The sequence below is a fragment of the Grampus griseus genome (assembly GCF_964374135.1).
Source record: "Grampus griseus genome assembly, chromosome: 16".
In the NCBI taxonomy this organism is placed as follows: domain Eukaryota; kingdom Metazoa; phylum Chordata; class Mammalia; order Artiodactyla; family Delphinidae; genus Grampus; species Grampus griseus.
Window position 1 is genome coordinate 39,862,698 of NC_139010.1, and position 23,904 is coordinate 39,886,601.

The 23,904-nt window shown below is 48.3% G+C and overlaps 1 protein-coding gene across 1 annotated transcript in view; it reads left to right on the forward strand.

Annotated features, from left to right (window-relative positions):
* The window catches only part of WDFY4 (WDFY family member 4), a gene marked incomplete at its 5' end in the record, with an annotated part of 260,170 nt that overhangs the window by 63,730 nt on the left and 172,536 nt on the right, over positions 1-23,904 (forward strand). Inside the window, 10 exons of the mRNA XM_082672941.1 lie at positions 1,544-1,808; positions 3,994-4,219; positions 4,641-4,717; positions 5,770-5,991; positions 6,633-6,811; positions 11,718-11,949; positions 13,005-13,150; positions 14,197-14,308; positions 15,017-15,207; positions 21,639-21,791. Coding sequence (XP_082529067.1) covers positions 1,544-1,808; positions 3,994-4,219; positions 4,641-4,717; positions 5,770-5,991; positions 6,633-6,811; positions 11,718-11,949; positions 13,005-13,150; positions 14,197-14,308; positions 15,017-15,207; positions 21,639-21,791 — 1,803 coding nt within the window. The remainder of the gene's footprint in view (positions 1-1,543; positions 1,809-3,993; positions 4,220-4,640; positions 4,718-5,769; positions 5,992-6,632; positions 6,812-11,717; positions 11,950-13,004; positions 13,151-14,196; positions 14,309-15,016; positions 15,208-21,638; positions 21,792-23,904) is intronic.

The following is a 23,904-nucleotide window of genomic DNA, read 5'->3' on the forward strand; positions in this document are numbered from 1 at the left end:
ATAGATCCCTTTTCTTGAAACCAGAGACTAGGGCAAATGTGTGCAATATGAAAAGCAGGCTAGGGTCTCCGCTTGGGTTCCCCAAAGTGGAGCCCGAGACAGGGCTACAGGTGCATGGGATTTGTGGAGGGAGGGACTCAGAAGAAGGGAGGTGAGGGAAGCAGAGTGGTGCAGGGGAAGGAGCTGAGTGAGGACATGCTATCAGCTGAAGTCTAGCTTCAGCCTGAGCCTACAGGGTGGGGCTCTCAGCATGAACTGCACCACAGAGGCTGAAGGGCATGGCTTCATTGGCTGTAGTCTGGGGGCGATGTATATGTGTTTGTATTCATGTGTGCACACTTTTATGTATGTGTGTACGTGCATGTATGTGTACATGTACACACGTGTGCATGCATGAACATATATATGGGGGTTACATAGCAGGGCAGCTACAACTTAGGGGAGCTTGACCCCCACAGGAGGGGCAGCTGTGATGGGTACACTAACCTGGAGAAGGACGTCTGGGGGGAGCCCACATAGCCTCCACTGCAGGAAAACTCCATTAAGATCTAACTGGTATCCTGGTCATTTCAGAGAATCTTATACAAAGTAAAAGAAAATGTGGGCAGTCTTAAGAGTTTTTATGAAGAAAATTCCACCCCCCAATTTATATATCCGTGGAGGCTGGGAATTCCAGGGGTTTACCTTTTTATGAAGAAAGGAAGATTGTGAAAACAATGTATTGTATTTGGCTCAATACTGACTGAGCTGATTCTATGCACTTTATCCTATGGGCCCCAAGGACATAAAGATAGTGAAGTGAGTTGAAATCTAGTAGGAGGAAGATAAGAGGCCAGCTGTCTGTGTGTCTGAAGGTGCTTAGCACAGAGAGATGGACAAAGGATGAGGGGTGCAGGGAAGGCTTCCCCGCTGGAGCCGTGACTTCAGGGGCTTGTATGAGCTGGTGTGGTTTGGCACGTGAAGGTGGGGCGGGCTGCAGCTGGGTGGGGCACCTGCTGCAGGCTGGCACTCCCAGGAGGACTCCACCTTCTAGACTGGGGGCGCAAACTCAAACACAGAACTGTTGAGTGAGCGATGCCAGTGGGTAGGGGGTGAGTTGTGGGACCCGCTAGAGGGCATAGCCGCTGCCCAGCTCCCACTGCTTCTTGACAGACACAGGATGGCAAAGCAGCATGACCAGATCTTTCCACCTTTTGAGAGAGGCCACAAGTCTGGACTTTTACGTGGAATCTCCAGGCTTTTAAAAATGTTAGCAATTCAGAAACGGTTTAAACATGGTGCGGGTCAAGCACCACACGTCTCAGGCTGATGCAGCCTCTCGCTTGCCAGTTTGCAGTCTGTTTGAAGCTGTCTACCTGTTTGGCAGCTCCTGTGAGGAGGCCACATCTGAGAGGCCCAGGACAGACGGGGTGCAGTAAGAACAGGCTGTGAGGGCTAGTCTCCTCGCCCCACCACCAACTCAAGGCCTAGTGGGGAGCTTACCAAAGTGGCCCACGAAACATGCCGACCTCCGGGGCTCACTGCTCGCTTTGGTTACTCTTAGCTTTCCGAGGAGATCCAGTGCTCCGTGGCCAGTCACATCCAGTCCCTGGTGAAGTCGGAGAAGAACCGTCAGGTCATGTGTGAGGCGGGCATGCTCAGGACCCTTATGACCTACTGCCACCAGGCGCTGACCACCAGCAGCAGCCCCTTGCACTCGGGGCTCATCAGGATTTTTGAAAAGCTTGCTTCCCAAGCCATTGAACCAGACGTGTTAAGGTACCGCGTGCTGCACGTTAAATGCTGCCAAGCCCCTGGCGGCCATGCGAGTGCACAGTGGGCAGTAAGAGTGCCCCCTCCCCCTCCCCAGCAATGGACACTGCAAGTCCAGGGAGGAGCCTTGGGTCTGCAACAGTGTGAGGCCCGCAGAGCGGACGTAGCCCCTCCCATGGAGCTGATGTTCTCGGGGAGAGGGATCATAAGCAAAGGGTCCTGCAGATAATACAGGACAGTGCTGGATGGGTTGCTCAGTTCAGAGTGGGAGCTCTGAGGAGCTGGGAGGACCAAAGTCAGGAGATTGGGTATAAAGAGGGGGACTTCAAGGGAGTGGCAGTGGCTGAGGCCTGTGGCCTGTGCAGTTCACCAGACCAGGTGAAGATACCCTGCTGAGAGGGGTGGAGGCTGTAGGGGCCTGACTGCCATGAGGCTAGACCACAGGGAGGTTAGCTGGTGTGACGGGCCACGACTGGGCTCCCTACAAGGACGGGGACAGAGGCAGCACCACTGTGTCCTGTGGGGCCTTTGCACTGCAGCCCCTCCATGAAGCCACATGTCTCCTGGAGAGCCACAGCAGGGAGAGAAGATGCACTAGGAGGAGCAGACACAGAAGACAGAAAAGCAGAGGAAAGAAAGGCTCTAGGAGGGAGGTCAGGGGTCTCTTAAGTACTTGTGGCCAGGCCACCCTGCCCTAGACAATGTAGGTGTAGGGAGGGTGGTACCCAGGGCCACAGGCCAGCTGGACCCCTGCTGACACACAGGACCAAGTGCAGAGGGACGAAAGGCAACCCCTCCAGCCAGCAGGCATGGGACCCAGGGGCCAGGCCAGCCTCTTTCCACCTCTAGCTGTGGGGCTGTCAGACAAGGCCACCGTGCTTAGTTCAGCTGATTAGTCAATTCCATTAGAAACTTAAAAACAAAGTATGACAAAGTTATTTTCCAACAAAACCCTTTTCCTCTTAAGGTCCTCACTGGTTAAGTCAAAAGCACTTAAATTCACCAGCTCTCTGGTCTGAGTGCCAGGTCAGGGATGCCCTGTTTCTGTATGGCCTGAGAAAAGGGTTTCCAGGCAGAGAGAGGAAGGCCTGGAGGGGGAGCCAGCGAGCTCTGGGACCTAGGACAGTGCTCAGATGAAGCTGGAGAAAATTTCTGCCTGCAAAATGTCTTCATTTGGTTCTCTTGTTTGTTATGATATTCAGACAGTTTCTAGGCTTTGGAATTGCTCCACCTCCATCGGCTGCAGCGAAAATCCTCCGTTCATCTCACGTACGTGGAGGGGACTGTGGATGCCCAGGTGAGGACAGAGGAAGGAGCAGGGGCAGGATAATGGGATTTAAAAGAGAATATGCATTTCTCGTAAGGGATCCTTTACAACATATGGGAAGCAGACAGATTTAAAAATGATTTTGCCTGCTGCTCAATGGAGCAAATGAGGAAAAAGCAGAAGGATCAGATCAGTGGTCCCCAGATAAAGACCAAATATGGAAGGAGGGAGACCCCTACCCCCATACAAGATGGTGATGATGAGTGTGTACTTGACCCCTTTGGGCCTGGAGCACGGAAACCTTCATGTCACAGCGCGTGCAAGAGTACCCAGCGCTGCCCCTGGGCAGAGGAACAGTGTCAGCTTTCTGCACAGCTCACAGCTCAGGGGGCAGTTAGGAGGTCAGGAGAACAAAGGATTGGCCTGGTACCTGGAAAGATGCTGGTCCAGGGAACCAGCTTGGAGAAAAGAAGGACATGGACATGCTGAATATAAGATTGCATAGGACATTGAGGCAAGGAGGCCCAATTGAAAAGCAAGGATGGAGAGTCAGGCTTGAGCCGGCAGCCAGAGGTGGGAGACAGAGCTTTCGAGGAGACAACCTGTTGTGAAAGAGAGTGTGGAGGCCAGAGAACCAAGACAAAGCCTCGGTGAGCGACGGCCAATGGGGCAAGCCAGTGACAGCAACAGAAAACCTGTATTGGAAAGGGGTGGGGGCCACGACAGAATTAAAGTGAGAAGAAGTTTCTAGGAGGAGCAGGTTGTCACAATAGTTCCGTGTTATCAAAGTCAGCAGAGAGCCCAGGTGGGAGGGCCAGTGGAGGGCCCAGGAGGACACCCTCAGGGTTAGGAACGGCATGGTACTCTGCAGAGCCCTCCTTCGGGGCTGTGGCAGAAATGTGGGGGCTGTTGTCAGAAGAGGGGCAGGAATGGTTTGAGCAAAGACACAGCTCTTCTCCTGCCTGCTGCCCTAGGGTCCCAGGCAGTGACACCAGTGCCTGCTGAGGATCCCCTGGACACCAGCCCTCGCTCCGCAGTCACACAGGCCCGCAGGCCCTCAGGGCCATCCCAGGGCTCAACCACCGCCCTTCAGACAGCACTGAGCCTCATCTCCATGACCTCCCCACGCAACCTGCAGCCTCAGAGGGCAGCCCTGGCTCCATCCTTCGTGGAATTTGACATGTCTGTGGAAGGTTATGGGTATGACAGGCTTTCATATACTTGAAATACACTATTAATTTCCCAGTGCCTTGGGTGAATTATAATATTGATTACAAAAGTGTAGCTCCCATCGTCTCTCACACTCAGCTGTGGAAAATGTCTGGGTCATGGACACCCTGTCTTCTCAGTGGCTTCTTAGAGGCAGTGTCCCCAGCTGTCTTGGGCCAGGACCTCTCATTCCCCTGGTGTGTCTGCATTCACGTGCAGTGTGGACTGCCCTCCCCTCTAGCCTCCAGAGCAGATTCCTTTCTTAGGGTCATGGCGCCAGCATCAGCTGCTTTCTGTCCTCGGGGCCTCATGGTCTAGGAGGGAGTGAGGCCCCTGCAGAAGGACAGAGGGGGAAACCTCACGCCAGAGGTTGGCTTGCGGTTCAATGATCTGAGACACTTTCCTGTTCCAGCTGTTTGTTTATTCCAACCCTGTCTACGGTGATGGGAACCAGCACTGAATACTCGGTCTCTGGAGGGATTGGGACAGGTAGGTGCTTCCCTGGGGGTTTAGCTTGCTGGGGTCCCCTCCCTGACCTGGGAGGAAGTCCTTGGGGAGCCTTGATTTCAGATTTCCACTTGGCATTTCCAGAAGGCGTGAGTCTTCCTCTTGGTCCCGCTTGTCCCGTTGGTCATGCCTGCCTTGGGGCAGGGGTGTCCTGTTCACTGTGCATCCCAAGGGCCCAGCCCATGGCTCTGCACAGAGCGGGGGCTCTGTTAGCACTGATGGGCTCGGTGGGTGAGTTGGTGGCTGAGCCTGACTTTGATGCATTTTGTCAGTGATTGACAGAGGCTGAAATGGACACCTCACCCCACCTTACGGCTCTCTCTAGAGAAGAATATGAGTTCTTTGTTGATGGCCATCCAGTCTTTGGCTCACGTGGGGATCGACTGGGCCTTGGCGTGCTTTGTACAGTGCTGCACTCAGCTGAAAACCAGGCACCCCTTGTTAGGAGAGCCAGGGTCTGGGTTTCTATGGGAGGGTAGGTGCTCAGGAGCTATTACATTTATGGCCCATCGGCGCAGGGTTCCAAGCCTGATTCTGCCCATTCGGTGAGGGCAGTGGGCCCTGCCTGTTCCACCAACCCTATTACAAGGTGGGAGGGCATGGGTTTCCCTAGAGTGGAATATTCCCCAGGCAAGGCTTAGCCAAGCTAGGCCGGGGTCCTCTGCCCCACGTAGCACATGGCCTGGCTTTAGACCAGCTGACCTGTGGGCCCCATGATGACGGATCTCAGGGGTGTGTCACGTCTCCGCCCCCTTGGCAAGGCAGAATGGAATAATAGGTGGGCCAGCATTGGAGAGAGGCTTCGAGGATCTAGGTTCAAGTCCTGGAGGGAATATGACTTACTGCTGCACGTATGAATAAGGAGACAAGAGCATCCTCCTGTGTGGGGTCGTTGTAAAATAGGTGTGAGTCGGGTGGGGCACAGTGCTAGCACACAGTAGGGCCACCCCTGAGCTGAGTCAGAGCCACAGTGAGTCTAGACAGGCTTCCGCAGCAGGACAAAGCCTAAGGGCGTGCTTGTGTTCTGACCCCAGGCGCTGCCAGGTCCTTCCCTCCGCCAGGGGGCCTGACCTTTTCCTGCTGGTTCCTGATCAGCAGGCACAGCTCAGTCACGGAGGGCCACCCGCTGCGCTTCCTGACCGTGGTACGCCACCTGGCCAGGACCGAGCAGCCCTTCGTCTGCTTCTCCGTCAGCCTCTGCCCGGAAGACCTCTCCTTGGTTGTGTCTACAGAAGAGAAAGAGCTTCAGCCCCTGGGTAAGGTTTCACCCACCCTTGGGAGAAGTGGGGCTGAGTCAGCAGCTCTTGGCCCAAGAGCCAGGGGGACTGGCCCTCCCTCAGTTGTACAGGTGGCTGGTCCTGGCTCTGCCTCAGAGAGCTCAGCTCGGCTCTCCAAGCTCACCTGCCAGCGATGGCCTGAACTGGCCTGAGATGGCCAAGGCCAGGGTATTATGGCTACGCCTGTCCTTGTGTGCCCCGTTTCATAGTGAGACATTGACACTGGAAGGCCCAGGGTTTGGCCTGGCATCCTTTACACACAGCACAGCTGCCTAGGCTCCTTCCCTCGCAGGTATTTGCCACCCTATGTGCATCACTGTGGAGGCAGCAGTCTAGTGAGGGGTAGACCCTGCAGCCTGACTCCTGGGCTTGAACTCTGGCTCTGCAACCTTAGGCAAGTTACCTAACCTCTTTGTGCCTCAGGATGGTAACATGGAAATCACGATAGTACCTACCTCAGTGCCTGGCACAGAGCACGAGCTCCAGCAATGACAGCTGCTGTTGTCAATATTCTGTGACGGGGGGACGCGGCATTGGCTCCATGGGCACAAGGCCCGCTTCTGCTGGGTTGCTGCTCTCTGACACTGCAGGCGTGGTCTGGTGTTTGTGTTCTCTTCCAGATGTCATGGAACCTGAGGGTGACCCTGAGCCTTCTGCGGGACGCCAGCTTCGGGTCAGGTGTGGCCAGATGCTGGCCTGTGCTCAGTGGCACCACCTGGCTGTGGTTGTCACCAAGGAGATGAAAAGGAATTGTACTGTTTCCACCTATCTGGATGGGCAGGTCGTCGGCTCAGCCAAGGTAAGGTGCTTTTCCTCAGTTGTACTTGCCCCATGGCCATGCCCCCCCTGCCACACCACCCTAGAGTGGCCTCAGTTCTTTGCTTTCTTTTGGCAGCAGCGTTGGTATCTAATGAAACCCCCTTGCTGTCCAGAACACCTGGCTGAGCTCAGGCATAAAAAGAACATCTTTAGATGATGGTCACACAACCAGGGCAGAAACTAAAACATGGAAATGAGAATAGTCATGACAGTTACGGTTATAGGAATAATCACAAGAGCATAGAAATCTCCAGAATGAACAGAACAAGGCTTCTCACATCTTAAGGTCTGAATTCCCCAGGGGGGTCTGAGCAGGACCCAAGGTTCTACCTTTCTAAGACGCTCTTTGGTGAATCTAATGCAGCCAGTCTGCATGCTACACTTAGCAGCAAGACACAAGGACTTGCAAAGACACCAACATGTCTTGCCAGATTTAGAGCAGGAATGATGAGGAAAGGACGGTCCCCTGCTTAGAGAAGGTAATAGAATGTGAACACACAGCTGGAGGAAGCGTCTCCTCACTGTCATTTAGAGACACCTGAGGTCCTAGGGCATAAGGGAGAGGAAGCTGGGAGATGAAGACTGGCAGGCGTGCTCCAGCGACCACTGTCAGAGGTCCCCAAAGAAGCCAGAGACAGAAGGACCCAGAAGACCACAGAGGGCAGGTGCAGCCAGATTTTCACCCAGGTTCCAGAGGCAGCATCTCAACCTAGGCTACGTTCTTGAATCTTTTGGGAAGTCTTTTAAAAGTTCTCTTGCATAGGCTATACGCCAGATTAAATACAGCAGAATGTCTGTGAGTGGGGTAATTTGGTGATGTTGTCAGAGTTTCCCAAGTGATTCCAATATTAAGCCAGAATGGAGAACTTGAGGTTAATAGGGTTTCCCATTTCAGTAGTTTGACATTTGGGGCCCGATCATTCTTTGCTGTGGGGTCCTATTCTGTGTATATTAGAACACTTAGCAGCATCTGTGCCCCACCAAAGCTGCTATAGCATCTCCTTCTGCCCAGCTGTGACCACCAAAAATGTCTCTAGACATTTCCAAATGTCTTGGTGGGGGAGGGCAAAATTGCCCAGGTTGAGAATCATTAGGTTAGAACAACCTAAATTCTGTGGAACCTGAAGATGAAATTGATGCTATCTTCTGGTAAATGTCTTATCAAAAAAAGCAGTGGTAACCAGAAAGATTCACCAGGAGCATGACAAAGGTCCTTCAAAACATAAAGTTAACTTTTTTCTTAAATCATTAACAATTCCTTCCCTCCCTCCCTTCCTTCCCTCATTAAATATTTATTGGACGCCTACTAGGTGTTAGGAATTGCCCATGCCTACCAGCCAGATACCTCCAGGAGCATGCATATAGTACAAAACAAGAGTTACATTTATTAAGCTTGCTGTAGCAAGAGACTCCTTACCCCATTGGGTAATAAGGACTTAGGAGGAGCTAATAGGATTTGGGCTCATTTTAGGTGAGTTTTTGGGAGGGTTCGAAGAAGTGGAGGTCAGTCTGTTCTGACTTGGGTGCTGTCAGAAAGGCAATTTGGTGTCTGTGTATGTTCAGAACTTTTTTTCAGGAGGTAGGAGGAATGGGGCAGGGCTTGAGCTGTCAGTGGAGAAGGAGCAGTGGTCACTCAACGTTAGCCAGGATGGAAAGTGTGGTCACATTTGTGGTTTCCCAGTGTCTTTGTTTTTCATCTGTTTAGGCATAATTACAGAGTGGACTAGTTTTGGTCCTCTTTCACAGAATATGTTGGCATTCTCTCTTGTTTCATAGAATAGGTTGTGTTCTGTGAACTAGATCATGTACCTTGAGGCTAAGAGGCTTGTCCTATTGCTATTTGGAACTCGCTTGCACCTAGCACAGGACTGGCATACAGAAAGCATGCAATAAACACTTGATGAATTGCACTGAATTTATAGCCGCAAGGAGTAATGTGGACCGGCTGATGGTATTGTTTAGTGAATTGGTACATGGACGAACATCCAACCCCGTGGGACCAGCTAAACCAGATTCAGTCAGCAGGGAGGTTGGAAGTGGTATGATGCTATGGGAATATGCCAAAATAGGCCATGGAGAATGGCCAAGGGCCAAGTCTGACAGAGTTGACTTTCCAAGATGATTTCGACAAGTCCGGTCAGAATCAGCAAGTGAAATTTAATCGGGATAAACATAAAGGTCTGTGTTTAGACGCAGGTGACAGTTGGGCAAGAACAAAATGGGCTTTGGTTGGGGATAACCTAGTGAAAGAGCTGTTCTCAAATGTTAGAGCCTTTGCTTTTATTTCCAAGGGAAGTCAAGTTCAGCTGTGAAAGGTGGGGAGTGTGTTAACAGCTTGAATTGAGCAAAATGATTTGGGAGCAATCGGAGACATCTTATGCCTATAAATCAATCTGAATAGTGCAGGGAGTATACACGGTAGGAATCTGAGAAGAAGGGGACAGGTGGATTGGGGGGTGGGGCACCTTTGTCAGGTGGGAGAAAAAGTCTCTGCCTACAAGGACGGGAAAGGGGAGAGAGAGCACAGTAGACCTCACTCTAGGTAGGCTTGACAGCTTGGAAAAACTTGGTTTGTTTTTATTTGAAAGTCTTATTTAATTGGTAGGGATAAAAAGAATATTTCTGAAATTATATAACCTCTTATTTAAAAAATATGTATTTATATACATAGTCATGTATAATTTTGTAGTCGTTATAAAAATAATATAAACACATTTTGAAATAACTGAAAAATAAAGAAGAAAGATTACCTACATTCCTTCTACCTTACCATCATTTTTAGTTTCTTTCAGTTTTTATTCCTTTAATAAAATAGTTGTGACTTTATTGTATAAAACATTTTATATACTACTTAGTTAACACTATCATTTTAAAATGTTTTATCTGCATGGGCTATGAAACTATTATTTTTGAATTTCTGATAATCTGTTAACTATTTCTTTTATCGAAATTTTTGAGAAAATTTTTGAGAAAATTGTAGGCTAACATTTAGTGGTAAGAAAGAGATTGACCAAGTACCACTGGTGGCGCAGTGGTTGAGAGTCCGCCTGCCGATGCAGGGGACACGGGTTTGTGCCCCGGTCCGGGAAGATCCCACATGCCGCGGAGCAGCTAGGCCCGTGAGCCATGGCCGCGGAGCCTGTGCTCCGCAACGGGAGAGGCCACAACAGTGAGAGGCCCACGTACCGCAAAAAAAAAAAAAAGAAAGAAAGAAAGAAAGAAATCTTGTGTACCTTTCATCCAGTTTACTCCAATGGTAATATCTTGCAAAACTATAGCATATCACAGCCAAGATATTGACATTGATACAGTCTGCTAATTCATTCAGATTTCCCCAGTTTTACTTGTACTCGTGTGTGTGTATTTAGTTCCATACAATTTTATCACATTTGTATGTTCTTGCATCCACTGCTCCCACCAAGATACAGAACATTTCCATCACCACAAGGGTCTCTTTTGTTGTATTTTTATAACTACCACCACCACCCACCCACACCCCCTCCCAATCCCTGTCCCTAAACTTGGCAACCAGTGAGCTAAAATGTTGTCATTTAAAAGATGTGGTTATATCTATGGAATCATACAGTATGTGATATTTAGGATTAGATTTGTATTCAGCGTAATTCTCTGGAAATTTATCTTAGTTGTTGTATGTGTCAGTAGTTCATCCCTTTTTCATTGCTGAATAGTATTCCATACACTCAGATATGGATACGTAACCATTCACCCATTGAAGGACGTTGGATGTGTTCCCAGTTTTGGGATGTTACAAATAAAGCTGCTGTGTACATTTGCGTACAGGTTTTTGTGTGAGCTTAAGTCTTCATTCCTCTGGGTTAAATACCTAAGAGTCTAATTGCTGGGTCCTGTGGTAAGTGCATGTTTAGTTTTATAAGAAGCTGCCAGAATATTTTTCCATAGTGACTGTGCCATTTTCCATCCCCACCAGCAATGGATGAGTCGTCCCGTTTCTCTGCATCTGGTGATGTCACTCTTTTTTAATTAGCCATTCTGATAGGTGTGTAGTGATGATATCTCTTGTTTTTAGTTTGCATTTCCTTAATGGCTAATGAGATTGAACATCCTCTCATGCGCTTATTTGCAACTTGTATATCCTCTTTAGTGATGTCTTATGCACGTGTTTCACTCATTTTCTAATTGGATTGTTGGTTTTTTACTGTTGAATTTTAAGAGTTTATCTAAATATGTTAGATACCCGTCCTTTGTTAGATATGTAATTTGTAAATAATTTCTCCTAATCTATAGCTTGCTTTTCATCCTCTTTCATATGGGATTTTGCAGAGCAAAAAAGTATTTAATCTTCTTGTGAGCAGTTACAGTTTCTGCATGTTCTTTGTTAGTGTATAGAATGCAGTCGATCTGTGTGTGTTGATCATGTATCCTGTGACCTTGCTGACCTCAGGTGTTAGTTCTAGGAAGTATCTTTTTTTTTGGTAGATTCTTTGGAATTTTCTACATGGACATACCATCTGCAAATAGAGACAGTTTTATTTCTTCCTTTCCAGCCTGTAATTATTTCTAGTACGTAAAACTTAACTAAGGTACCAATATTGGACATTTAAGCTCTTTGTGAAATGACTGGGAAGAAAAAGATGAACCTTTTAGTGGCACTTTATAGTTCTTATCAAATTTGTTTCCAAAGGCACAGTGTCAGTTTTTTACTCCCACCAGCATTTTATAAACTGTTTTGTGCACTGTTTCTCAGCTTTGAGAGTTATCTTTGTAATGTTTTTAGATAAAACAAGTTTTCACTTTGAGAGAAGAAGAAGGTACATCATTTTATATTTTATGTGTTTGTTTGATTAATTCTGAGGTTAAACACCTCCCATCTACATCACCCTCCCCCAACCTTTTTATGTTAACAGATGTTGTACATTCAGGCCTTACCAGGACCATTCCTTTCAATGGATCCATCTTCATTTGTGGATGTTTATGGATATATTGCTACCCCTCAAGTTTGGAAACAAAAGTCATTATTAATATGGCGTCTGGGCCCTGCGTACCTCTTCGAAGAAGCCATCTCAATGGAAACTCTGGAAGTTATTAACAAACTTGGCCCAAGATACTGTGGTAACTTCCAAGCTGTGCATGCCCAAGGTATGGGGTGTTTTGATTTATAATGATCTTGCCGATACTATTTTTTAAATGGCCATTCAGTTATTTATAGCTTATTTATAAAGAATAAACTCAGCACAGGCCAGTCATTAGGGAAAACCTCTGTAATTGGATCATTACATATTTACAATCCAATAGAAAATGTCAGAAAAGGAAATGACAATCTCCTTTAGATTTCAGTTCCAACACACATGATGGAGGAAAGTGGGTGGGTAATACCATCAGCAAACAAAGGGGGAAGCGAGTGAGATAAATCAGTTACATTCCTTTTAATGAAGAAGCTTTTTAACTAAAGTATACTGTTGTCTTCAATTATTAAACAGGCAGACAAAACACCCACATTTTCATTATTGATTGTTGGCTGTTCAAGCAGGGAGCATAGCTCTCTGTGCTCTGTCAAGTCAACGGGGTCAGCTCCCATCTGGGAAGAATGATAAATGAATCTATGTATGGAAGACTTCGTGCCTGGTGAAGGGCGATTGAGTGCCCTGGAGTGTTTCTGTCTCCAGGCTCCATGTCTTCTTTGATCTTCATTTCCTCTGGCAAAGGGCACTGGCCAGAACAATGTGAGGAGGTCAGGTCCAGAGCCGAAGTTTCATCAACTCTCTGTTCACACCATGCTTCTCAAGTGCCACATGTGGCTCTCCTTGACTCAGCGACCTGGGCACTCATGCCAAAGGATGTGTTTACCATGTACATGCAGCTCATTGAAACCCTTAGGGCTTTCGGCCCAGCATTTTGGGAGCGAGGTTACATTCTCGATAGGTGTCTCAAGCTTTAGTAATTTCATACTTGGAATGCCTCTATTTTTATAGTAGGGTTAATATTGTGAGATTTCTCTACAGTTTTCTATGTGTCAGAAATCACAGGTAGGGGCAAAACATGTAATATATAACATACAATGTAACAACATATAGCAACTACAAACATTCCTCAGTGATGACTTCGCCATGTAGCAGTAGATACTTACTCTTCTGAGGCTTAATTTCCTACTCAGTAAAGTGAGAATAGAAATAACTGAAGATGTGTTATTTTAGGAGAGGCCCCTTGTACGGAAGTGATGCCCCTGGTTGCAGAGGAAAGGGTTTCCTTTGGCCTTCATATAGCCAGCTCCTCCATCACCAGCGTTGCAGACATCAGAAACGCATACAATGAGGTGGACAGCCGCCTGATTGCCAAAGAGGTATGCCCTCCAACTTCACCTGCTGCTCCGTTTTGGAATCACGATCTCATGGCTTCCTTCAGCTTTCAGTGATTAAGTGAATACTAATTCACATTTGTGCGTGTGTAGACAGTTACACACAGGCGTGCTTCCCACTTCATTTGTTAAAATATTTCATGACGCCCGCGCATTCGCATCCCACAAGACTAAACCTCTTATTTCTGAGAAGAAAGTAGGTGTTCTTCGTTTTCCTTGGTAGAGCAAGAACAAATGGAATATTTATAAAGCCTCTGTAACACTGGGAACACTACTGAGCTTCCCTTTTCTGGGTGCTACTAACCCCCCAACACTGCAGAATATTCTTTGAATCACTGTGTTTATGCAAACAACAAACTTGCAAAACAGCAAGCAGACATGCTTATAGATGAAGATGCCATTAGACTTCCTGTTTCCTAATTCCTGCATAAAGAGCTCTATTGCTTACTGCTGATGAATTCGGGCTGATTTGTTTACGTTCTCTCCACCCTCACAGACAGAAGGCCCCTTCCCTTTACTGAGACGGCAGGATCAGGGGTTAAGTCCTGTTGAGCACCACAGCTGTGCCTTACCAGCACAGAACCTTCTGCTGGAGGAGACCAGGGTCCCTGTCTTCCTGGCCGTCTGAGACTGGGGATGCCAGGGCTTGCAGAGCCGGATGACCCTAGATCGGGAAGGAGGCAGCTCTGGCCTTCACAGCACCGTTCCACCTCCAGTGTCCTCAGGTCCTTCCTGCTCTCATCAGCTCCTCACTGTGAGCATTTGTTTACACTAGTGAGCATGCGGGACACTGGTGGCGCAGTTGTATAACCGAAGTTGCTCCCTTATGATTAAGCCAGAGCCTGGGAGGCAGGACAGGGGAACCTGAATTTTGGCTTCAGTCCCTCTGACGTCGGTTCAGTTATTATTCATTCACTGACTTACACTTACGGAGTGCCAGGCCTGTGGGTGCCTGCCCTCCAGGAGCTCATGAACAAGACCTCCTCCTTCCCAGGAAGGTTTCTTGGATTAATTGTTACCAATTTCTCTAGATGAACATTTCATCCCGCAACAATGCCACGCCTGTGTTCTTGCTAAGAAATTGTGCTAGTCACCTCTCGGGCTGTCTTCGAACCATTGGAGCCGTGGCCATAGGCCAATTAGGTATGAACTTTTACTGCTATTTGGGAAGAAGGGTTGTGGCCGTCATCGCTTGTGCAGCCTGGAATTCTGGAGCGGCAGGCAGGACTGAGAGGGCTGAGGAGCTGGAACAGTGAGGGCGAGAGTTGGGAGTTAATCTCACCAGAGAGTTAGCCTCCCTGCAGAGGTCAGTTCACTTTGCTGCAGCTGACAACGGGTCGTGAACTCGCTACTAACGGGGCTGGCGTCTGTGCACAATGGAGTGAGTACAGTGGGGCCTCTGAGCAGAGGCAATGCTTGTGGTTGTTTGGGTGAAAACAACAGCCAGCGACTGTTGGTTGCCTTGCAATCAGGCAGGAGCAAAGCCATGAACTGATGCAGGGGTCCAACGTTGCAGATCTAGAGGGCAGACAAGAACCAGAAGTTGTCAGAGCAGCCAGCAAACTGAGGCTCAGAGGGCAGCTGGCTCATCCGGCACTCTGGACTGAGACGGAGGCTGGAGGTCTGAAATCCCTTGGGCTGTTTCAGCCTTCTGTGACCCAGAAAGGACTCAGCACAGGATTTCTCATTGACCTAAAAGTTTCAAAGCCCCTCCTTTTCCTCCCAGCCTGTCCTGTGCACAGGCCCCCGCCCTGAGTGGATGGTGCTCCTGACAGCTCTTGCATGGTGCCGCGGGAACTTCCACTGCAGTGAAGCTGTAGTATACTCAGGAATGCCCTTTGTCCCACACAGGGGTAAGGGTGTTCCACTCCAGCCCTGCTGCCAGTAGCCTGGACTTCATCGGTGGCCCTGCCATCCTCCTGGGCCTCATTTCCTTAGCAACGGATGACCACACCTTGTACGCGGCCGTGAAAGTCCTGCACTCGGTCCTGACCAGCAATGTCATGTGTGATCGCCTGATGCAGCTCATCTGTGGGTACCAGGTAATCCCACCCTCACATCTGAGCCTGCAGTGCCCCCCCTGCAGGGAGCTGGCATCCCCGAGGAACAGGGAGGAGGCTTGCTGGCCCAAGTGGACATTCCCACTAGCATGACTTTTGGAGAAGGGAAACTGAAGGTCCCTGGGTCCTAAGACCAGTGTCACCAGAGCAGAGGGCCAGGTGACAGCCAGCCAGAGAGGGACTCTGATCAGGATGGGGATGCTCACCTGTCTGCAGCTGCCGGCACCTTTCACTGATGAATTCAGGAATCATTTGTGATCCCCCCACTTCGCATCTAGCATGATGGCTAAGAGCCTAGACCATAGAACTAGAATGCTGCGTTTGAATTGAGCCTCTGCCTAACTTACTACTTAACCTTGCCTGAGTCCTGAGTTATTAACCCTCTCTGTCTTGGTTTCTCTACCTGCACGATATGATCTGTCATATCTCCTGTATCTATCATATCTCCTGTATCATGAGGACTAGATGATTTAATACAAGTGAAGGGCTTAGAATTATGTCTGGCCCAGAGTAAGTGCCCTAGAAATGTTGGCCATCTTTAGTTCTTAATCTGTCTGTGCTTCAGTTCTCCTCTGTGTAAAATGGGAATAATAGCAACACCTATTCTGTAGGATTGTGATAACTGAGTTAATATATGCTGAGTGCTTAGACATGTGCCTGCTCAGAGTAACTGCCATGTGTGTGCACTGTGATTGTTATTGCTGTTTACTGTTCATAATGTCAGATGAGTTGTAGACACTGTCCTTCAGGAATGCCCTGCCTGGCTGGGAGGCAGCCAAGAAAGGACTCATGCAGGGCAGGAATAGGGTCAAGGCCTAGACAAGGTCACTGGGGCACAGAGGCTGCAGTTTCCTCCTGGGCACAGTGGGGGCAGGGGGAGGGCCTCCCTGTCTCTTCGGCCCCCGAGTCAGGGTCTGAGAAGAAAGCTGTATGGTGTCACGTCAGGCACACCCCCTCTCACCTGGACTGCTGTGCCACAGCCAGACAGCAGCCCCTTCCTCCTGCCTCTCCCTCAAGGTCCACTGATGCCAGTCACAGTTCTACATTATAGACCTGATGACACCTCTGCCTCGTGCGAACCCTTCAGACACGTCCGGTCGTTGATACAATATCCCAACTCCTAAAGGCCTTTCTAACTGGCTACCAACCTGGCCTTCCAGCCCCACCTCCCACCCGGCCAGCGTTTCATACCCTACACTCCTGTGTCCTCAAATCCCGTGTGGTCATGGATCACTAAACACATAGTGTGGCCCTGTGTTCCTGTGCCCATGGTTTGTTGATCATTTTTCCCAGGCACATTCCTCTTGTTTTCCCAGGTGGAGCTCCAGTGGCAAGGGGTACATCTCCCTTGACCCCTGCACTGCCCGTGTGGTCGTCTCCCAGCCTCTGTGGCACTGTGTGTATGCCCCGGTCTAACTGCTCTCGTGCAGTGCTGTGATAATCACTCTGCTCATCTCCATCAGACTGTAATGGTCTAAAGCGCTGGGCTTTTCTTGTTCTTTGCCAGTGTATTACTGAGACCAGAAAGACTCAGTAAATATCTGGGGAATAAATGAATGTGTGTGGCCAGATTTATATCAAAATGCAAGTATTGAGGCTCCTGGTATATAACAGTTTTCTCTGATTATATTGTTACAGGCAGTAGTAGTGGGATTTGTCCCAGTTCAGCACATGGATATCTGCTCTGGCTAGGGATTTTAATAGTTACTGTGAGCATTTCTAAAAAGGCCCAAAGCAGTTCCTGCTCTCGTGGGTAGACCTAGAAGGATAAAATAAGACGAATACCAGAATAATTTCAGTACAAATCAAATGCAACAAGTGTCCGAGATTCTCTTCCAGAGCTACCACAGTCTCCGTGACCCAGTGGTTACCCTCCATCTTCCCAGAACCCTGGAGCTCCTAAGAGCTGGGCCCTGTTGTGTTCGCCGTTGTCTCCTCGCTGCCCACTGCAGGGCCCGGCACGTCGTGAGTTCTCAGTGAGCGCTTGTCGCATGAATGCAGTGCCTTGGGAGCGTTAATGTGCTCCAGGGCTGCCGAGGTGGCCGCGTCACACTTGGCAGAGGAGTCACAAAGAGCTTCTTTAAAAAGAAAGGGGATCGGAGAAGGTCTAGAGGACTGGACTGGCTGAGCTTTTCAGAAAGAGATGGTAGAGGCAAAAAGTGGCCCTTGAATGGAATCTGTTTACTCAACACATATTGACTGAGCACCTCCTAAGAGCCAGGCAGTGTCAGTCTAGGGATACAGATGAATAAATGGGTTTGGTCCCTCCCTCCGTGGAAATTTCTGTCTGACTCAGTCTGTTTAGGCTGCTATAAAAGATACCATAGATGGGGTGGCTTAACAGCCACAGACATTTATTTCTCAGAGTGCTATAGAGTGAGAAGTCCAAGACCACGGTGCTGGCAGATTCGGTGTCTGGTGAGGACCTACTTCCTGTTTCATAGACAACCATCTTTCTGCTGTGTCCTCACATGGCAGAAAAGATGAAGGAGCTCTCAGGGGTCTATTTTATAAGGATACTAATCCCACTCACGAGAGCTCCATCCTTATGACCTAATCATCTCCCAAAGGCCCTGCCTCCTAATACCATCATACGGGCAATTAGGTTTCAATATATAAATTTTGAGGCGATACAGTCAGCCTACAACATTGTCTAATGAGGTAGAGAGAAAAATATTATCACGAGACAAGGACTCCCAAATAGTTTGAGTAAAGAACCCATCAGATTCAGAGATTCGTTGTACTTTTTAATGTGAAGGCTGAAGAAAAAATTTTAAAACTCTTATGGCTTACAATAGAAATATTTCAAAAATTTATGTATTTAGGGAAAGAGATAGTGGTAGAGAGGTGGGAAATGGCAGGTTTGAGTAAAGAAACAAGATTATTATTACTATTTTTTGCCTTCCCTGACTACTCTTTATAAAACAGAACCCTCATCTCTTTCTAGACACATTTTCTTGCTTTGTTTCTTCCTAATGTGCATGCCTGTTTGGCATGTTGTATATGTACTTGTTGCCATGTTTGTGGTCTGTTTTGCCCCTAGACACAAGCCCCATGAGGACAGGACTGGGTTTGCTTGTTCATTGTTGCATCCTAAGAGCACATGGTAGACAGTAAGTGTTCAGTAATGATTTTTGGAATGAATCAGTGAATGAAAACAAGGGTCTTCAATTAACTGGCTGGCTCAGGAGTGGATTTAATCATTTTTTAGACGTTTACTCTGTATTTATCTGTTGGTTTGCTGATTGGAGAGCATAACCCTTCCTATCTGTTATTTCTATCAAACTTATTTATCATCCTCTTGTCAGACTAGGTGACATCCAGCCAAGTTTTATAAGATGGATTTTCATAACATGGTAAAGATGGAGGATGGTGTTCTAGATTAACATTATGAACACTTAAGGGATCCAAGATGGGTTCCTCGACATGGCTGGGAGGAAAGTACAATTGCAGGCAGGTGCACAGCCTAGATGGAGATGGAGGGAAGGGTCAGAGCCCTGCCACTCCAAGGAGCATGGATCTTATCTCAGAGGTGATGAGTAACCATTCATAGGCTTAGAACAGGGAAGTGGAATGAATGATGCTTTAGAATGACATTTGACATCTGTGTGGAAGATGGTTTGAAGGGTCAAGATCGGAGACTGGATAGAATCCAACATGATGTGAGACTGCATCCCGGATCTGGGGAGACTTGGAGTCTTTGTGAGCAGTCTTGGCACGTAGCATATGAAAACAGCCAGTGCTGTGCACCCAGAGTGCTGCCGACAGGAAGGAATAAGACATTTGGGACATGCTAAGTGTGAGGTGACTGTGAGACATCAAAGGTAAAATATCAGGTGGGATACCCAGCTCTGGAGTTCAGAAGGGCGTGCTTGGTGGGAGGTATAGATGTGAGAGTCATCAGTAGCATCATGATGGTATTTAATCTAAGGAAATTGATGAAATAGCCAAAGAAAAGGAGTAGTGAAAGGAGAGAAGAGGACAAAGGAGGAAGCAGTGAGGAACTAACCAGGTAGAGCTTGGAAATATGATGAAAACCCAACAAGGGAGGTTGAGAGGGAAGAAGGAAGAGAAAACAAAGCAATGCTTTGTCAAAGAATTTGAAAAATAAAGTGTTTTGAGAAGGTGGGCATAGTCAAACAATGCTAGATGCTGATAAATAATGCAGCAAACTAAGGACAGAGAAGTCCCTGTTGGACTTGGCACCTGGGAATCACTAGTGACCTTTCTAAGGCAGGTGGGCAGGAAGAGGCAGCAACCAGCAGAAGGGGGTTGAGAAGAGAATGTGAAGTGAGGATGTGGAGCCTGAGTGTGTTGATAGTGCTTTCTATTTTTTAAATTTCTTAAAATCTTTGGCTGTGTTGGGTCCTCGTTGCTGCGCAACGGGCTTTCTCTAGTTGTGGCGGGCGGGGGCTACTCTTTGTAGCAGTGCGAGGGCTTCTCATTGTGGTGGCTTCTCTTGTTGCGGAGCACGGGCTCTAGGCATGTGGGCTTCAGTAGTTGTGGCTCGCGGGTGCTAGAGCACTGGCTCAGTAGTTGTGGTGCATGCGCTTAGTTGCTCTGAGGCATGTGGGATCTTCCCAGACCAGGGCTCGAACCCGTGTCCCCTGCATTGGTAGGCAGATTCTTAACCACTGCACCGCCAGAGAAGTCCGATAGTGCTTTCAAGAAGTTCACCTACAAAGAAGAGTAGAGAAATGGGGCCCAAACTAGAGGGATTAGGATTCAAGAGAAGGTTATCTTTAAAAGGAGAACTACTAGGGCATATTTGTCAGGAAGAAAGTGACAGAAGAGAGAAGGATGGATGAAGCTAGGAGAGAAGAGCTATCCCAAGGAGCAGGCGAGGGGTGGGTCCCAGAGGCCAGGTGAAGAGAAACCCTGCTTGTGACAGGAAGGAATGCAGTGCAGGCATTTGTGGATCTGATGGTGGGGACATGAGAGTGTTCACGTCTGATGGGTTCTAAATTCTCAGCTGTGTACTGAGTCAGGTGGTGGAGGGGAGGGAGGCTGAAGGAGAGAGGAGAAGAGATGAGATCACCATCTTTAGGATGAGGAAAGCCAGCTTACTAAAAAAAGAGTTGGACTGCCAGGCCAAATTGAGTACTAATTTGACATTTGACACTATTAATGTAAAGTGAAACCAGTCAGCCTGAGTGACTTTTCTCAAGCAGCTTTCAGCCATCCTAATTATGTCCTGGTTGGGGAGTGGGGATATGCTGAAGAAGTGACTGGAACAGTCTGAAAAGATATTATTTTCTGATTACAATTGTCTCAGTCAGTTTGGGCTGCTATGACAGAATACTATAGACTGGGTGGCTTATAAACAACAGAAATTAATTATCTCACAGTTCTGGAGACTGGGAAGTCCAAGATCAGGGTGCCAGCATGGTCAGGTTGAGTGAGGACTCCCTTCCGGATTGCAGATGGCCAACTTCTCATTGTATCCTCACATGGCAGAGTAGAGAGAGGAAGAAAGCTCCCTTGTGCTCTTATAAGGGCACTAATCCCATCTGTGAGGGCTCCACCCTCATGACCTCTTCTAATGCTAATTATATCCCAAAAGACCTGTCTCCAAATAGCATCATATTGGGGAATAGGGTTTCAACGTGAATTTGGGGAGGAACAGATATTCAGTTCATAACAACAAGTGAGACTTCCTAATGGCACACTGGAAGAGCGTGTCTGAGAGGACAGGGAGAAGGGTGGACTGTGTCAGATACAGGCGTAGGGAATTGAGCTGTGGATGAGCTGAGCTGAGAATCCAGATGAAGTTGATGAGAACCCAGATGCAAGTGGATGGCGGGTCAGCCTGACTTTTGTGTGGCTGAGGTCAACAGAGACATGAGGCTAGGTGAGGTCCATCTCATTAGTCTCTGAGATGAGTGTGGGCCACTGGGATCCCAGTGCCTCCAACTCGGTATGGATGCTTGCGTGTTGCCAGTTTCCCAGGGCCTGGCACAGCAGAATGGCACGTCTGTTGGCAGCAGCCTGAAGTGAAGCTGATGTAATTGGGTTCGTGGGCCGGTGATGGCTTCCTAGTGATATAGCAACATCTGTAGGATGGGTATGAATGTAGGATTCAGTAAAGGAAAATGAGAAGAATACTCAGAAATGTAGAAAGAAACCAGGAGAAGGTGGCAGTCTGGAAATGTGTAAGATTCAGGAAGGAGCCGGGGGCCCACAGTGAGAGGTGAAGCCTCAAGTACAGAAAAGCAGACACTGGTGGGGAAGCAGCTACAGAAGTTGGTATATGTTTTCCTTCTGATAACAAGGGAATGGAAGAGGTAGCACCAGAGAGCGGAGCGCTTTCAGCCTGGGCTGACCAAAGGTGCTGGTAGGAACAAGTGGGTGAGGGAGAAAGAGTGGTGACGATGCATTCATGAGTAAACTGCTTTGTGTTTTCACCTTTGCAGATAATGGCGTTTCTCCTGAGGAAAAAGACCTCTTTCCTAAACCATCGCATTTTTCAGCTGATCCTGTCTGTTGCCGGCACCGCAGAACTGGGCTTTGGGTCCTCTGCTATCACCAACATTGGTGTCTTCCAGCACATCCTCTGCAATTTCGAGGTAAACTGGAGAGACTGGTCACTAGCCCTAAAGGAACAGGTGTGTGATGGTACAGAAAGCCTGGAGCTTTCTCTAAACCCAGCAGGTCAGCTTCCTTGATGGTCAAGATGGTAGTGAGAGAGAAAACTGACAAGGCTTTGGATCTCAGAGGCCTTGTTTCATAATTAACTCCTACCACCAATGGGCTGTGTGGCCTCGGGCACGTCTCTTGACTTCTCTGAGTTTCAGTCTTCTCATGTGTGAAAGGGAGACCATCTCCTCTCCCTCACAGGCTGGAGTGGGAGCCAAATCAGATAGTATCTGGAAAAGGATTTTAAAAGTGTAAGCTTCCATATATAAGAAGGATTTTAAAACATACCAGTTCCGTTGGATGGTGCCTTGCTGGTTATAAATGTTCCTTTAAAGGGATGAGTGAGAGATGCTGAGGGCACACCTGAGGCTGAGTGAGGAGTCCTGCACAGACCTTTGGGTGGAGAGATCCATTCCCGAAGCATTGTTTACTGAGTGCCCACTGGGGTCGGGCGCTGGTGTGTTCTGGAGACATGGTGATAACCATGATGAGGCCCTGCACGCAACGATGGGGCCCAGGACACCACAGAGGTGGTGCTACAGTGTGCTGGGTGCCGGTGAGGGAGGCACAGGGCATCTGGGGAGTGGAAGGAGAGGACAGTCAGCTCAGCAGATCCGGGCTCTGGGGCTGAGTTTGACAGAATGTGTTCAATGGGGGAGTATTTCAGGTGGAGTGGATGCTATTTGCTCACGTGTGGGGGTGAGAGCAACCGTGGGGATTTGAGAGCAGGGGGCTTGGGGCACCTGTGGGGATGTTGTTGCAGGTAGAGGTGAGGCTGGAGGGGGAGGGAGAGAAGACAGCGGGGGATGGTAAGCTGCAGGGCGCACACTTTAGCCGGTACACACTGCAGTCCATGGAAGTATTTTAAAAACTGTTTATTTTAATTAAAAAATAATATGTGCTTGTTATAGAATATTTTAAACTACAGAAAAATGGAAGAAAAACTCTGAGACCCAGACGACTGTTGTTAACTTTGAATGCATCCCTTTTTTTGTACTTTTTATGCATAATATATGTATTTTTAAAAAATCATAGTCATGATCATAGTGTAGGTATTATTTCTCCCAGCTTCTTTCATGAGCTAATCTTGATACCAGAATCAAAAAAGGATAGTATGGGAAATGAAAAAGTACAGGTCAATCTTACTCATAAATAAAAGCTACAAAAAACCTAAATGAAATACTATCTAATTGGACCAGGCCAGGATGAACACCCAGACCTGGATCTGCAGATAGATGCAAGGCTTGTGGGGGAATCCAGCAAGGCCTGCGATATGGGCTTCCTGTGCACAACGGGGAAGCAGATATGCACAAATGGCTTTACCACCCTGGCAAACAAGACAGCATGCCTTGGCAGCACTGCTGCCCCTTCCGAAATGCTGCGGCCGTGCTCGGGCAGCTTGGCTCCACATCGTTGCCATCAGCCCAGCCCAGGAATGACCCATGCAGGAGCCCACCAGGCTCCCACTGCCTGTTCCTCCCTGAATAAACTTACCCCTCAGCTGAGCCAGTGCTTTTTCACTGTGGTTAAGAAAATAGGCAACCAATAAAAACAAACAAAAAGATGCTAAAAAAACCACACTAAAACAAAATGAAATGAAATAAAAATTTTAAAAGATCGGGAGGAGAGAGTTTCAAAAAGAAGAAGAGTTTCCCCAGTGTCTGCCTACATCAGGTGAAGTAAGGGCAGGGCTGTGTGGGTTGTGTTTGGAGGTCACTGACGGGCCCAGTGAAGAGTAAATGGTGGGGTCAGACATGAGGTGAAGAGCGGGGAGGAGGCGGGAAGGAGACAGTCAGTGGGCTTTTGAAGAAGAAAAAGAGAGAGAAGAAAATAGATGGAGGAGCGTTTCAGAACTTGGGTAGGAGACTTGAGCAGTGAAAAGGGGGTGGTTAAAATACCAGTGTGAGAATCAAACTGACAGGACAAGTCCTTCAAGGAAAGGGAGGGTTTGGAGACCGGAGAGTGGGTTACGGGAGAAGGTGCGTGATCCTTGATGCTGGGTGTGCAGCAGGGAGGGGCAGGAAGTTGAGAAGCTGGAAGGGA